General features: G+C 36.7%; 1 protein-coding gene across 8 annotated transcripts in view; it reads right to left on the bottom strand.

Moving 5' to 3' along the window:
• Nucleotides 1–3,505: 3,505 nt before the first annotated feature.
• The window catches only part of ZMYND8 (zinc finger MYND-type containing 8), a 126,628-nt gene continuing 114,279 nt past the window's right edge, over nucleotides 3,506–15,854 (bottom strand). For 7 of the 8 annotated variants that reach the window (XM_039351255.1, XM_039351254.1, XM_039351257.1 and 4 more), the window contains 5 exons: nucleotides 13,681–13,759; nucleotides 12,707–12,946; nucleotides 12,450–12,607; nucleotides 10,958–11,047; nucleotides 3,506–4,906 (listed from right to left, as the gene is read on the bottom strand). In XM_039351255.1, the coding sequence (XP_039207189.1) occupies nucleotides 4,805–4,906; nucleotides 10,958–11,047; nucleotides 12,450–12,607; nucleotides 12,707–12,946; nucleotides 13,681–13,759 (669 nt within the window). In that variant the 3' untranslated portion in view covers nucleotides 3,506–4,804. The remainder of the gene's footprint in view (nucleotides 4,907–10,957; nucleotides 11,048–12,449; nucleotides 12,608–12,706; nucleotides 12,947–13,680; nucleotides 13,760–15,854) is intronic. The other variant, XM_039351261.1, reaches the window with a different exon arrangement.

Here is a 15,854-nt window from a genome sequence, read left to right as displayed (position 1 = left end):
AGGATGCTGCCACTGTCATAAATACAAATACACAAGTGCAAAGTGCCTGAAATTTGATCACATGAATGCGAGGGCCAGTCATAAGTCACCTTTTCAATACTGTTGTAACTTGGAATGGTTGCTAAATGAATGGAAGTAACTCAAGGACCATCTGTACCTGGAAAAGGAAAAGTTATAATTAGTATCATGAAAATTAGTTATACTGGCTGAGGAATTCTGAAAGTTCATTTTATTACTCCAGAGATCGGGAAACACTGTTAGATCACACCTTGCACATGCCCTTGGTGCTAATTTTCCAATCTTCCCAGGTGTGAACACAGGAGGGCAGCAAAGTCTAACAATTCACTCTCAGCCAGCAGGGTTCTTCACCTTGATCTACATTACAATATGCTTTGTTTTGCACTAGCAGGCTATTTTCCCCATCCACCCAAGGGGAAACTGAAACAGCCAACACAGAAAATGACTTTTCTTCAAAAACGTGATTTCCTGCTTCTTACATGGGAGACTGCATTTCCCCAAAATATAGACCATAGTATTTTATTTATTTAACATATGGCATATCATACATGGATTAGCAATATATATTAACATTTCACCTAGATTAGTAAAACACAATAAATATGTTAAAAAGACTGTAGTAAATGTGCTGTATTTGCCAAGGGACTCAAGATTCATTGTTTGGAATGACAGATTAATGTGATTATCCATTTAGAACAGTATTTCTCACTCTTAGCAACTTTATGATATGTGGACTTCAACTCCCAGAATTCCCCAGCTAGCCATGCTGGCATAACATTGCTAAACTGGCTGGTTGGGGAATTATGGGAATGGAGGTCCACATATCTTAAAGTTGCTAAGCTTGAGAAACACTGATCTAGAATAATTTAAAATTTCACTGGCAGAATCCCAGCCTTTGTAATTGCAATTGCCTGGTACCAATTAGGCTCAACTCTCAAGGTGCCCAGACATGCCTGATGCACCCATCAGTGCTTCATGAGAAAACATGAAGACAGTAGTGGGATTCAAATATGTGAACAACCAGTTCTCTGTGTGGATGCCATTCTGGGCCTGGGCAACAAAAAATTAGCTACCGGTTCTGCCGAAGTGGTGAGAACAGCTGAATCCCACCATTGCATGAAGGTCCATTAAATTGTCCTGCTCAAAACCCAGAAATACAAACTTAACAAACTTGCTATCATGTACTTGGGGAAGATTTTGGTGAGACATTTCTGTGGAATCAATTGAACCAAACTACTAAATATTTTAAAAAGAATTCTATATATCCACAGGAGATTGTAAAGGGGAACGTAAGGATAAAAGCAGAACTGTGTCATCCTGCTGCATGCATTGTGATGTTACACTCATGTGTGAAATGGGCAGAACTTGAGGCACAATGGAGGAAACGTTGCTTTCATATTTTCATGAAAGCAACAAGATATTGTGGATGCCCAGAGTTTCAAATGAAATCAGACTAGCTTAGTAATGGTGAACTTTTTGGCAAAAATTCATAAAATATCTAACTTGGCTCTGCTGGCATGTACTCCCCAAACAAAAAATAAACGAATCTTTCATATTCATTTATTTTTTTTAAAAAAATACAGTCCAATCATCCTTGTGATCCTCAAGATCTGCTGTTTACATTGGGACAGTGTTCTCTTTCTGCTGACAGGCACTTGGGGTCTACCCGAGGCTGTTCTGGGTCATACAAACCTTTGTCCTTGAAGCGGCTTTAAAGAATATTCTTCTGCAATCTTTGCAGCCTCTATAAACCAGGTGAAAGCAGACATTTTAATGTAATTTTCGGAGGCTCCAGAGAACAGAGAAGGCCACAGCCCTCTCACACAACTTCTAGAAAGTCTGGAAGTTGTGTGAAAGCATATCCCATTACTGTGTGGCCTTGGCAGTCTTTAAAAAGTGCGCAAGAACAAGGCATGCCTTTGAGAATAGTTGTTGCTGATATTGGTGAACGCTTTATGTCACCAAAAACACGGATTGTCACCTCTGGCATATGTACCATAACTGGCTTAGCTAAACTAGTGATTCAGTACCTCAATAAACTCTTGGATTTTGTCACAAATTCTGAGTTCATAATAAGGAAAGTGTTGCGGCTTCTGTTTGGCCATGGCTTTTATCTTTTGTTTTCCTTCAAACTGTTCTTCATTCTTGAAAACTAGATATTATCAAATCACCAAGAGCGAAAAACTAAAATTGTTCCATTTTTCCCCTGAGATAACTTTTACTTTCCCTTCTGTCTCAGTTATGCTGAACAATGTGATCTAAATTTATCTGATAACACTGAGCAATTTAATTTCCACCAATGGTGCCATTGTGTTAATGGACTTATACCGGAGGGGCTTTTGCCATGGGGTGGGAAGAAATAAAAGCAGAATCCAGGTCACTCAGCATTACACTGTGTGAATGATACACAGAGAACGAAACATAATGTAAAATCTGAGCTTTAAGTAAAGTGGACATACATGTAGGTTGTTACTGTTAAGGAAACTACCTGGACATACCCTGTAGTATTTAAATGAGTTTCACTTTGACTGTCATGTGTCTGATTAACGAAACACTTCAAAGAACTTTCAGGCATTTTTTTAACCTAAAAAGCTTTTATTAGTGTTACAGAGATGTCAGCACAGCATGGTGTGCCAAGATCTGAATTTCTCTTCCTTTGCACATAACATTCCAGGCATTTCCCCTCCCCTATTTTGGGGTCATGATTCACATCTTCCAATTAACTTGGAGGGCAAAGATTCACTTCCGGTTCCCCCCCCCGCCTTTCCTTATATTCTCCTCGCTTTCCTTGTCACCTGATTTAACTCTAAAAATACCAGACAGTTCTGCATATTGTCAAAGCAATATTCAATATTAGCAGCGTTGACATCGACATTTTACTAGATTAGTTTTCGTTAAATTTCATCTCATTGGTAATAAGTGACTTCTGCTTTGAAACTGAAGCTTTTCTAGTGATATGTCAATTTCTATTTCTCTCTACAGTAAAAGTGGAACAGCTGAAATATAGTAAATTTCTCACCATTTTATTTTTAACCGATTTATGTATCATCAGGTCAGCGTTGACTCTTACCAACCACGTAGACTTTCTTCATGATGATCTGTCCCTAATCTTTAGGTATTCTAATAGTGCACCAATCGTTACTGTTACTGAGTAGTTTCTTAAATTAGTGCAGCATTTACAAACAGAAAAAAAATCTTAAATATTTTCTTTAATAAAATAGTTTTCTGTATTTAATATGACACGGGGAGGATATTAGTACTTTGAGGGTACTTCTCACTAACCATCTGAGAGTAATTAATTCAGAAGCTAGGATGAGAATACAAATGCAACAAAGAGAAGCTTGAAAGATACGTGTGTTCCAGCCTGTCACAAAAAAATAGTAATCTAGTCTTATGTTTTATTTAAAAAGAACCCAAAGAACCCAGACAAAAATGGAAGTCCCATAGTTTAGTGTATGCCACCTGTTTTAGTCACAAAGAAACACGATAAGCAAAAAAGATATTTAGTTTAATACAAATTTTATACAAAGAAAATGTGAAAAAATACTTCCATATGCTAAAAGCAATTATGCTTCACAAATAAGGCCAGCTAGGCTATCTTTGACACAACTGCAATTCACAAATAGTCTGCTCTTGATTTTTTTTTCCTGTTCATTTTTGTTTTCTTTCCTCTAATGTGCATACTAGCTGGAGACTGTACAGACTGCATTCTGTATAAACAATGGGAGAAATCAATTATGACTAAAATGTACAACAAAATGTACTGGAATGATATCATACAATTAAATTTGCTCATATACATACATCATCTTGCTTTGTTCAATGCTTTTGTTTATACAACATACAAAATGATACTACAGTATAAGTGTAACAGACAGTGTTTTCATGGATTACTTTCTCTCTCATACTGTACTGCTTCATGCTCACATAAAAACATAAAAAAATCCCATAATACATGCTCTAGCCCAGCATCAATGTCTTTTACCCATTTTCCCAAGCGACCTGCCCATTTCTTATTCTTGTGTTCCCTTTTTCCAAAGTCCTCCAGAAAAGCTTGTATGGATATGTATGTGTGTGTAAACCCAGTAGGAAGGGTATCTCCCAGATCCACTTGTGTCCAAAATATTTGATTACTGTATTGCCAACTGTTATTAAGGTTCTTGTTTCCTTTTCTTTAGTATTAACAAAACTTTATTTTTTGTAAACATTCTCTCTCACATTAAATACGCTACACAAAATTTGCTGTTTAATGTACTTGAGACCCAAAGATTGAAAATTATTTTTTTTAAAAATTGCCAGTACTAATTTCAGTTGCACACACAGAGCATTGTCTTCTTTTCCAAATACAAGCCAACTATTCCGGATCTTCTCTTCTTTAAACTCTAAAGAGGAAGAACGGTTTCTATGTGCAACTGTCATTCCCAGAAGATCATTCCTCTTGATGACATTTAGGCAAGCCTGATTTAGTCTTTCCTTCACAAATTTCCAACATGTGCTAAAGTCAGTACAAATATAAAAAAGGGATGGCACTCTTAATGTCATCCACAAATTGTACATAATTTACAACAGTATAGATTTATCATCAATTTTATCAGTCCTCTGGCTTTTTAAAGCCAACACTAATGCTTTACATTAATGTAGTGTAGTTAATGCTTTGTACACATGTACAAAAGTAAAAGTCTCAACCTTTGAGGTTAATCCAAAAAACTGTAGGCATTTTTTTTTCACATTTCTAATGAAGAGATTATTATTGTTCCAACAGTTGCCTGGTCTCCTTTATTAGCAGTTAGACTCTTCGTACTTGGACAGGCATGGTCGTTTGAACGTACTGAACTCCTGTTCTCATTGCCACAGTCCCAGCTGTAGGACTTACTACTACCGGAATGGTCTGCAGATTTAAAGCAAAAAGATACATCGTTTCAGAAATGCAGAACTGTGTCATGTAAAAAGCCCAAACAGGCTATCATCAAAAACTTCGTAACACACCACTATGTAAATTACTTCTGTAATGATACAAGACAGAGTATTGATTGCTAGTGTTTTGTTCCACAATATGCATTCTCAAGCCTGCAAATAAATATTTTTCAATATATTTACAAATAATTCATTAATAATAAAAGCTCAGACAAAATAAAAATAGGCCTTCAAGAGATCAAAATCAAATGCTAATTCATATGTGTGTTAGACAAATAGCTGCACTGGTTGTCAGGACTATTTTATAATTCCAGAAATTATTTACTGGAAATGCTTCAGATAAAAAATGCCAACATGTGAGTATATAATCATAATTTCAATGGTAGCTTATGTGCATAATATAGAAAATGATGTAAAAAGCCGATGTTCAACAGAGATTATCAACTACAATATTTAAATGCAACCTATATCAATACAGATTTTCATTTTGGCTCAGTAATTATATAATTCAATAATTCAAACTGATGAAGGTTAGTCAAACGTTTTTATTCATTTGATTTATGTCTTTCTTATTCATCAAAATTTGCATGGCCACAGCAAAAGAATTTAAAAATAATCCTGAGAGATCACAAAACTGTTAGTCAGGCATAATACACTAATTCAAAGTATTTTTATAAATAGTATCAATTCACTGAATTAGTAGCCTGCCATTTATCCATCTGAATAGTCATTGATAATTCCATCTTCCAAAATTTCACCAATTTTTCTTACACAGTTATAACCAAACTAGATTTGGAATAAACACTTTTGTCAATTTTGTTATGCCGCAGCCAGATTCTAGTTGTTGAAATTCATTTTTTCTCATTAATCTACACTCATAATGACAAAGTGAAAATAGAAGTTTAGAAATGTCTGTAAATTTATTAAAAAGAAAAAACTGAAATATCACATTGGCATAAATATTCAGACCCTTTGCAACACTTGAAATTCAACTCAGGTGCCTCCCATTTCTCTTGATCATTGCTGACATGTTTCTACACCTTGATTGGAGTCAGCCTGTGGTAAATTAAATTGATTGAACAAGATTTGGAAAGGCACACACCTCTCTACAGAAGGCCTCACAGCCTTCTAGGAACAGATACTCTGGCCTGCTAAAACCAAGATTGAATTCTAAAAATTATGTCTGGAGAAAACCAGGCACTGTTTATCACCTGCCCAATACTATCCCAAGAGTGAAGCGTGGTGGCAGTATCATGCTGTAAGGCAGTGGTGGCGAACCTATGCCACGGGTGCCAGAGGCGGCACTCAGAACGCTCTCTGGGCACGTGTGCCATCGCCCCAGTCCTAGGCCTTCAGCTGGGTTTTATAAAACCTTTTCGCTTTAAGCCTTCGCCACCATGTACAAAAAAAAAAAAAAAAAGTTCAATCAATCAGTCAATTTCAACTTCTTGCGGGGAAAAAAAAGATCTTGCAAAGTTGGAATTGATTGATTGATTGAACTTTGTAGTCCCACCCAGTCTGTTACCACTGCAGCCACGCCTACCCAATAGGCCACACCCACCCGGCACACAACGATGCATAAGTGGGTTTTAGGTTGCAGTTTGGGCACTCGGTCTCTAAAAGGTTCGCCATCACTGCTATAAAGGGTGTTTTTCAGCAGCAGGGACTGGAAGACCGGTCAGGGTTGAGGAAAACCTTAATGGAACACAATACAGGGATATCCTCAATGAAAACCTGTTCCACAGCGCTCAGGACCTAAGTTGGGGTGAAGGTTCACTTTCCAACATGACAAAGATCCTAAGTACACAGCCAAGACAACACAGGAGTGGCTTAGAAACAACTCCATGAATATCCTAGAGTGGCCCAGCCAGAGCCTGATTTGAACCCTATTGAATATCTCTGGAGGGACCTGAAAATGGTTGTCCTCCAACCTGCCTGAGCTTGAGAAGATTTCCAAGGAACAATGGCAGAAAATCCCTCAATCCAGGGCAGTGGTTCTCAACCTGCGGGTCAGGACCCCATTTGGGGTCGAATGACCATTTCACGGGGGTTGCCAAACAATTGAAAGCCAATTCTATTGGCTTTCAAAAGCCAATAGGAATTGTCCAGGCTGTCTCTCCCCTGCTGAGCCTGCCAAAAGTTCCATTCTGCAAACGGTGCTGCACCAGTTGAGTAGTCCTCGACTTACGACCGGTTGAGTAATCTTCAACTTATGACCGGTTGGGGTCGCGGCATTAAAAAGGTTGAGAACCACTTATCCAGAGGTACAAAGCTTGTTGCGTCATACCCAAAAAAGACCCTAGGCTATAATTGCTACCAAAGGTGCTTCAACAAAGTTCTGAGTGAAAGGTCTGAATACAGTATTTATGCCAATGTGATATTCCAAGTTTTTTCTTTTTAATTTACAGACATTTCTAAAATTCTGCTTTCACTTTGTCCTTAACGGGTGCTAAGTGTAGATTAATGAAAAAATGAATTTCAACTGTAGAATCAGGCTGCAGCATACAAAATTGACAAAAGTGAAAGGGGGGTCTGAATACTTTCTGAATGCACTGTATATGTGTGTGTGTGCGCATATATGTACACATGCACACATACATACACTATTAGAACTATTTTTTATTCTTCAGCACCTCTCAGACAAAGATGTATTTTAGAAGAGTGTAAAATATTTCAAAACCAAAACTTTCCTAGCTTGAAGTTTTGAAGTTGAAACTGTTGGACTGTTCTGACTATAATAAAAATGTTTCATTTTAACTAAATGTGGATCAGCCCATTTTAAAATCTGAATCTGAAATATTTACATATCTTTACTGTTCTCTATTCCTGCTGCTGGTAGAACTGAATTAGAAGAATAGAGTTTCCTTATATATATTATAAATACAATTCTTTTCTTCATTCTGAGAAGTACAATGGAGATGAGCCCACCTGGTAAATTTATTAGCAAACTCAATGTGCATTCCATAATTCTAGAAGTATACAACTAAAATCAACTAATAAAATAAAATATTTTTAGTATGTACAGAAAAAGAATTCCTGAATTTGGGCAGGCCATGGAGCATATGAATATCAACATTATGATGACATACATAAGAGTAAATGTATACGCTGTACATTTGGAGCTACCAGTGAGATACATGTTGATATCAGCCAAGGTCTCTCTACCAAATTATTTTATTTACAAGAAAGTACAGTTCTTGTCTATAATCACACCTGTACTCCTGTTCCTTCCATAGAGAATCTTTGGTCACTAAATGATAGCAAAAGGTGGAAGCTGTCACACTGCTTCCCTGGTATGTCAGCAAAAACTTTCTTTACATGGACATAGATAGTCTTCGGATTATGACAGCAATGGGAACTGGAATTACTGTCCCTCAGAGATGCAATCGTAAAGCATGACAACACATGACTGTATCATTTTTCCTGCAATCACAATTGCTGACATTAAGTGAGACCACACAGGTCATTAAGCAAGGACTGCAACCTCTGACTTTCTATGACTTTCTAGTGACTTCCCTTTTGACTTTGTTTGTGGGAAGCAAGCAGATTGACCATAGTTCATTGTGATGTCATAACTGTGAGCTGGGTGCCTGGATCATGCCATGTGACTGAGGGGATGCTGCAATGGCCACAACTCCAAAGACCGGTCATAACTACCACTTGTTCAGCACATTGTTAAATTTGAACAGACACTGTTACAACTTTCATAGTTAGCTTCTGACAAGCAAAGTCAATGGAGGAACCGCCAGGAAACTGCAAGTTACAATCATTTGATATTGTGCTTAATGACCATACGTTGGCATGGTCATAGGACATTACACAAGGTCTGTGCTGTTTAGTAATAGAATTGTCAGTTGCAATTCTGATTGGTAAATTAGGTCTACCTGTAGAACAAACAAAGACTTTAGTTGAAGAATGCTGCATATTATCATTTTCCAATCATAGCATAAAGCAGGTCAAATTTCAAGTTCTTAGTACAGGATATTTCCAATCATCAGCCATCACCCCCTCCCATAGTTCCTGAGAGATTTCATTATTTCTCTGGATTCCTTTATTGAGCATGAAAAGATTTTGGGAATAGAGAAGCACCGGCTAAAAAATTAAATGCAGTTCATGCTTATTATGGAACAAAGACATAATTCAATGATAGGCAACCTCTTAGATGAATGTGGAATCTGATAGCATATTTGTTCTCTGATAGAGCTAAAATATTTTTTATTTCTGGAGGACTGGGGGTTTCTGGGTCTTAAAACACCTGTTTTGTCCTTACCATCAATGTCATCAAAATGCAAAATAGCCTACATCATACAACTCTGACACTTTCCAACACTGCCTGAATACTAGATGGAACACAAACCAAATTGTAATCTTGGCCTAATCTTAAACTAAGAGCATCATTGCCCATGTCAATAAGGACATTTCCAAATATTCTATTATGTCTGTCTGTCTATCTCTCCATCTATCTACTTTTTAAACCTGTTTTGACCAAATTTCTTGGATATACAGAAAAACTATTAGCAATTTAAAGCATTCAGAATATTTAAGAAATTAATGAATGGTAAAATTCAATGCACAATTTTAGTGGTTAGTGGGAAGCACAGATGATCTTAGTGGATGGTGGGACTCTTGTAGGAGGAAGCATTCCATAATGTGACCTAGGACCAATCCATATAAGGCGTTCAAATAATATGTAATACTTTGTACCATACCTAGAAATTAACTGATACCCAATGTATCACAGAAAGCCATGGAAAGTTCCAATTCCAAATTCAGAGACTGAGGGTTAATTAATTGGTGTTAATTAACATTCATTAATTAATGTTAATTGTCCCACAACTTTAAACAACTATACAGGAATATTTACATACGATGTATGCAACAAAGTATCACTTTCTTCTGAATAAACTGCCACAGCACAGACTCTCAAATGACCTCTATGTTGTGCCTTACTGGTGTTATAACGAATTGTTATCATTAGTGTTCTAGCCATCTTACTTTCTCCTTCATTCCACCATGCTCTTCCATGAGCTACATATTATGAGGGGACTTTAAAAAGGGAAGATGGTATTCATGCAGTTTTGTCTACCACTCTAGTAAATTCCCATTTCTAGAACCCAATCAGGCATTATCTGAATTGCCTGCAGAATCTTATTTTAAAACACTGTTATGACTCCTTGGAAAAACCAGTAGATCCAAAAAACTGACTTTGTCCTCCAGCTCTACACAGATGGAAAGTGACTGCAGTTCATTCATGACAATGGGGCATGATATGGGAATTCACCCATGAACCATTCTTTCAGCTGAATAAAAGACCAACTGATGTGACCAGCATTCTACTTTGCCCCTAAGATCCAAAGTCATAAATGTCACAGCTGCTATGAATTCCTGAGTCATACCAGATAGCCCAGGCTGAAATTGATGTGGAAGTCTCCTAGCACCTAGAATTATATAAGCCACTTAGACTTGCTTAAGTGATTGAGAAAGTATATAAGCAAATCAGTAAATTAGCTATGAGGTGGTTGCTATACACAACCACATTTCCTCTCCATCTAACTCAGAAGTCCCCAACCTTTCCAACTTGGTGGCCCAGCCTAGGGATGTGTGTGTGTGTGTGAATGGCAGGCACATGTGTATACACACACTCCAGTCATGTGACAACTAAGTTGCCAGGTTAGCTAGCAATTTTGAAATAAAAAAGCTTTTTTTTTACAAAGGAAAAAATTGTTTGAATGTGCAATCATTTTTACACAAAACACAGCAGCTGAAGAATAGCATAGCTTTTTCTAAACTGCTTCAGAAACCATGATAGCAATATAGAATTTTAAATCAATAAATGAAACTTGACTCTTTGATTGTCCTGTATGACAATGTATGGTGTAAAAGAAATAGAAATGTATAGCAAAATAAAGCATTTTGCACAGCAAATAGAGTTAAGACCAGTGAATTCATATTGTGGTAACACAGGAGAAAGCCCATCCTCCCTCCAAAATAAATGAGCTGTTTCAATGCCAAAAGCAGTACTTACACTTGTGGGTTGAGTAGTTGGCATATAGGTAGTGGTCTGCGGTACCTGGACCAACTTTATAGGCTGGCTGCTTGTCACACCTGTTGCTATCTGCAGAGACAGCACAGGTAACCAGAGTGAAAGGTTCAGTTTTTATGTCAATGCCACCTATTTATTAACATGGTCTTGGATTTAGATCTTGCTTTTCATAAATGGAAGGACTCCCTCTGATTGCTGGGAGAAGAGGGGAAATGATTTTTACAGATTCCTCCTCTCTGCTGCATCAAAAGCCCCCATCAATCTGCTATGGGGGACAAGGAAGTGTTGAGAGATCTTTGTGAAGTATGAGAGATAGAGCTACATATTGTGATAGATGAGATTACCCATTTTTTTTTGGTCCTTAGTGAAATTTGCTCACAATTTTTTCCCCATTTGTGAAACCAAACTCTGGATTTAACCCATACAAATGTCAGTGCTTGGCTTAAAAAAACACTTCCATTTTAATGAATTCACAGGTTATATTTTTATAAATAAAAGCAAAATTTAAAATATGAAAGTGAGCAATGCATATAGCTTGATGTCTCAAACAGATATAACAATTATGTGAATGCAATTTGAGATTTCCAAAGCAGAATATTTCATGATAAGAACGTTATCACAGAGCACAGTACAATTACAAGTAACTGGGCATCTATTTAGCCATTTCTTGTTAAGATATATAGTATTTTTCAGTGTATTGAATACTAAATATGCTCTGTTCCATCCTTTCTTTTTCTCTAGACCTATGACTCTTTTCCTCAGAATAAATAAAGCAAAGCAATTAAATTATATAGTTTTGTAAGAGATACTAACTTCTTGAGGTTGTAGCCCATATAAAATGTCATGATAAAAGAGTTTCATTTTTTTCAACAGAATGTACTATTGTGCTTTAAGTAAAACTAATAGGGACATACAGGAATGGATAGAAAACAGAAATGTACTTATTAATAAAGTTTTAGTTTATTGTAACTTCTAGTATTGTTTTAAAAAGAAAGCGAGGACCCATATTCGACCCATACAAGATAAAGAACAATAATAGTTATCTATATATGGCTAGCAATTCTAGTGTCTGTTATTCTGCAGAAGAATAAGGATACTGAATTAAGCAAAGATGTGGATAAATATTTTCAAAACTCAGTTTTCAGCACTTGACAAAAGAACTGGGGCATGATACCATACACATTTCACAATAAGAGAAGACTTGAGGGATATTTGTGATGAGCCTGAGCAGTCACTACACCTCCAGGTGGGTGGAGCCAGGGCAAAAATCAGGTGAGAATTCATCATATTATGCAATGAAAAAAATATGGTAGCACATACAAGATTAGATACGTTCTGGATCCTTAAGAACTAACTCTGTAAAGGTAAAATAAAAACCAAGGTATTTCACCAGCTCTCAATAAAATAAACTAAAAAACCAAACATTTATTGGTGCATCCTTAAAGAAAGGATGCACCAAGGAGGACATACTTACCGTAACACTTTCCTTGCTTTTTTCCACAGCTGCCTCTTTTTCTTTTGGAGCACTGGTTGTTTCTGTAGGTGCAGGCTGTGCACTGGAACCAGGTTGGGATGCTTTGTTTAATGTTTCTGAACTAACTTCACTATCTGTCTCTTGCTGTGTTGCAGTAGCTAAAATAAAAACCAAGCAAATTTAAAAATGGAGGTCATATTCATTCACAAATAGATTGAAAGTTAAATAACGTAACTGTAGAAACACTAGCCAATTACCTGATTGTGTACAAGATTTCATATGTTCTGGCCAATGAGCTTGTTGGCAAGGATAGTCACAATAGCTGGTATTCCAACAACAGTAAAAGATGGCCTCTTTTTTGCAGTTGGCACACCACTGTTTCTTTTTGGTCTCATCTACAGCTTGTTGCTTTTCCAATTCCAGTTGTTTCTTCACTTCTGCAATTAAACGATCTCTTTCTTGCTCTAAGCTTTGTCGCATTTCAGCCATTGTGAGTTCTAGGTAACAGATGAACAGCATGTAACTGATCTCCAAGTAATAAGAGTACGCTACCTTAAAGGGAATAAAACATACTAATTTATTACAATCAAGGTCAACAAATTTATACTATAATGTGTATACGTATATATGTAAGCTTACTATATAACAGTGGTTCTCAACCTTTTTAATGCCGCGACCCCCAACCGGTCGTAAGTCGAGGACTACTTAACTGGTGCAGCACCGTTTGCAGAATGGGACTTTTGGCGGGCTCAGCAGGGCAGAGACAGCCTGGACAATTCCTATTGGCTTTTGAAAGCCAAGAGAATTAGACTCTATTCAATAGAGTCTATTCTATTGGCTTTCAAAAGCCAATAGAATAAAAGGGAGTAGCACAGCTAAGGAAAAGGGGGAAAAAAATGGCGGACTGCATTGTTTGGCGACCCCCGTGAAATGGTTGTTCGACCCCAAATGGGGTCCCGACCCACAGGTTGAGAACCACTGCTATATAAGGTCTTAAGAACTTCCATGTTTTTTTATTTTTGAAACAATCCACTATTTTTAGGTGTCATTCAAGAAATAATTGCCAATCAATTTAAGAGGTTTATTGGCTATCATGATGATGTACTGTGACAACTGAGCTGGACCACTATAATTGACTATAGATATGAAAAACAGATCAGCACAGATGTTCCATTACATACCAGACTATGAACCACAAAAATATTTAACAAAAATATTGATATTTTTATACCCAGATTATGTTTCATTTCTGAGAGCTCTTGCTGATGTAACCACTGAAGCTTTTCAATTTCAATTCTCAGACGACGAATCTGAAATATTAAAAAAAACAGTAATACCAGGAATGTCAGTCAAAATAGAAATAAATTCTTCTTTCTCCTCTATCCCCACATTTATTACTTAGGGGGACTCTTTAAATCAGCTCTGGGTGACAGGAAAGGAGTGAGAGAGACCATGAAAGAAAATCCAATTGCACTGGATGAAAATCTTTATTTAGAAACTAATCACTCTTATGAAAACATTTTTCTCAGAATAAATATGCTTTCTATAAACTAGGCAAAATAAATAACGCACCTACTCTTTCTCCCAGTGGAACAGAAAGAAAGGGCAAATGTGCATGAATCAAAAGGTGAAATAAAGCTCTTCCCAAAGATATATACTTGTTTCTCCTGTCTTATAGTAAATACTATCCCTTTCAACTCAAATTTTAAGTTGTATTGTATTGTGTTCACTACGTAATCCGATATAATGATATTGTGAATTAAGTACTTCCAAATGTTAATTGGATCTTGGATAATTTGTACAATAAATAGGCTGCACTATCTTTTCTGGTAGAGCTACTAGAAAAATCTTTAAAAACTGAATTTACTGTACCAGTTATGAAGTAGTGTTATTATATTGTTACTTTTGGCATAGAAGGTCTTATCCATATGAGATAAATTCTTTATTTTACTATGGTCTCTCATGCACATAACACCCAATTAATTATTTCAAGAGTTAACATAAGAACAGAGACAGAAACAAAAGGTTTAAAATAGGGATGTGCAACTTTCATCAGGCCAAGGGCCATACTTGGCCATTATATTATTTCTCAGCCTTCTAGGTCGCTCCAGCCTAGATTACTCTGAATGGCTTACAAGACTTCAATACTTAAGGTGAAAAAAACAACAAAAACACCACCTCCAAGTAACACACATATAATCTGCAATATACCTGAAAACATATGACACCATTTTATTCAGGAGCAGTGATAAGCCTTCCATTCCAGATGTTAATGGCCCTCCAAAATGTTAGTAAGAAAAGGCCTGGTAATTTATGGAGAACTTCCCCAAGAAGGGGTAATGTTCACAGTCAGAGTAGCAACTGCTCAACAAAGCCTGGCCTTCCTTTTGGATTTCATTGGATAGATGCATTCCGTATGAAGTAAAGAGTCTTGTTAGGCAATAAAGAGCTTTAAAGTGTATACCAACACATTCAGTTGCAGAAGGCCAGTGTAGCTCCTGCTGCAGAGGCATTATATGCATAAACTAAGCTGGACTAGTTACTATCTAGGCTATGACATTCTGAACTGAACTTTCTGGATGGTTAAGGATAGCTTTCTGTAAAACCAGATATAACAGCCAGTTATGTCCCAAGACTTGTACTCCCAAGTCAAACACATACAATGGACTATTCAATTAATATGACTGTTCCCCATATATTTGTATCTCCCTTTCTATCACATTAAAATTGTATTGATTATAATTTTGGAGAGTCTAGAGATTATAATCAAGACTTTTTAAAGAAGTGCCACTGGTCCTCAAGCCATAGGGCAATACTGCTGGATTTAACACACATATTAAATTGGAAGGGTAAGATTTTTAACTACAACTTAAATGCAGCTTCAAAGAGCAGCTTACAAAATCCTATCTAGCAAGAGAACAAAAAACAATATATCAAAATATATACAAAAACCAAGCTAGAGGAATATCAAACTCCAAATTCATACCATAGCAGGGTATATTTCCATCTGTCACAATTCTACCTTATAAGCAGATTTTAACAGCTTTCCAGACAGCTAAAAATGAGAGAGCCAGTCCAATCTTCGGGAGGGGTAGAAGCAATGCTGTTTTAAAGAAGAGGGATCAACCCTTTAGGAGAGGTACCCAAAGAGAACCCAGTCTATAATTGGATGAGCAGAAACCATTGGAAATAGTGGTTCCAAAGACATCCTGGTCACAAATCATATACAGTTTTATAAGTGACATACAGGACCTTGAACTGAATCTGGAAAGTAATTAATAATATATAGCAGTTATGATAGTTGAAGTAGGAATAATTAGTGGCATATATCACTACTCAAGCCACTGCCTTCTTGATCAGTAGTAGCTTCTTGGTGACTTTCAAAGGGCAGCCCCATGTAGACAG

Source organism: Crotalus tigris, unplaced genomic scaffold (assembly GCF_016545835.1).
Source record: "Crotalus tigris isolate CLP2741 ecotype Arizona unplaced genomic scaffold, ASM1654583v1 scf7180000018371.15429387391:27106975, whole genome shotgun sequence".
In the NCBI taxonomy this organism is placed as follows: domain Eukaryota; kingdom Metazoa; phylum Chordata; class Lepidosauria; order Squamata; family Viperidae; genus Crotalus; species Crotalus tigris.
Note: the sequence above shows the minus strand (reverse complement) of the source record. Positions and strands in the feature narration are given on the sequence as shown.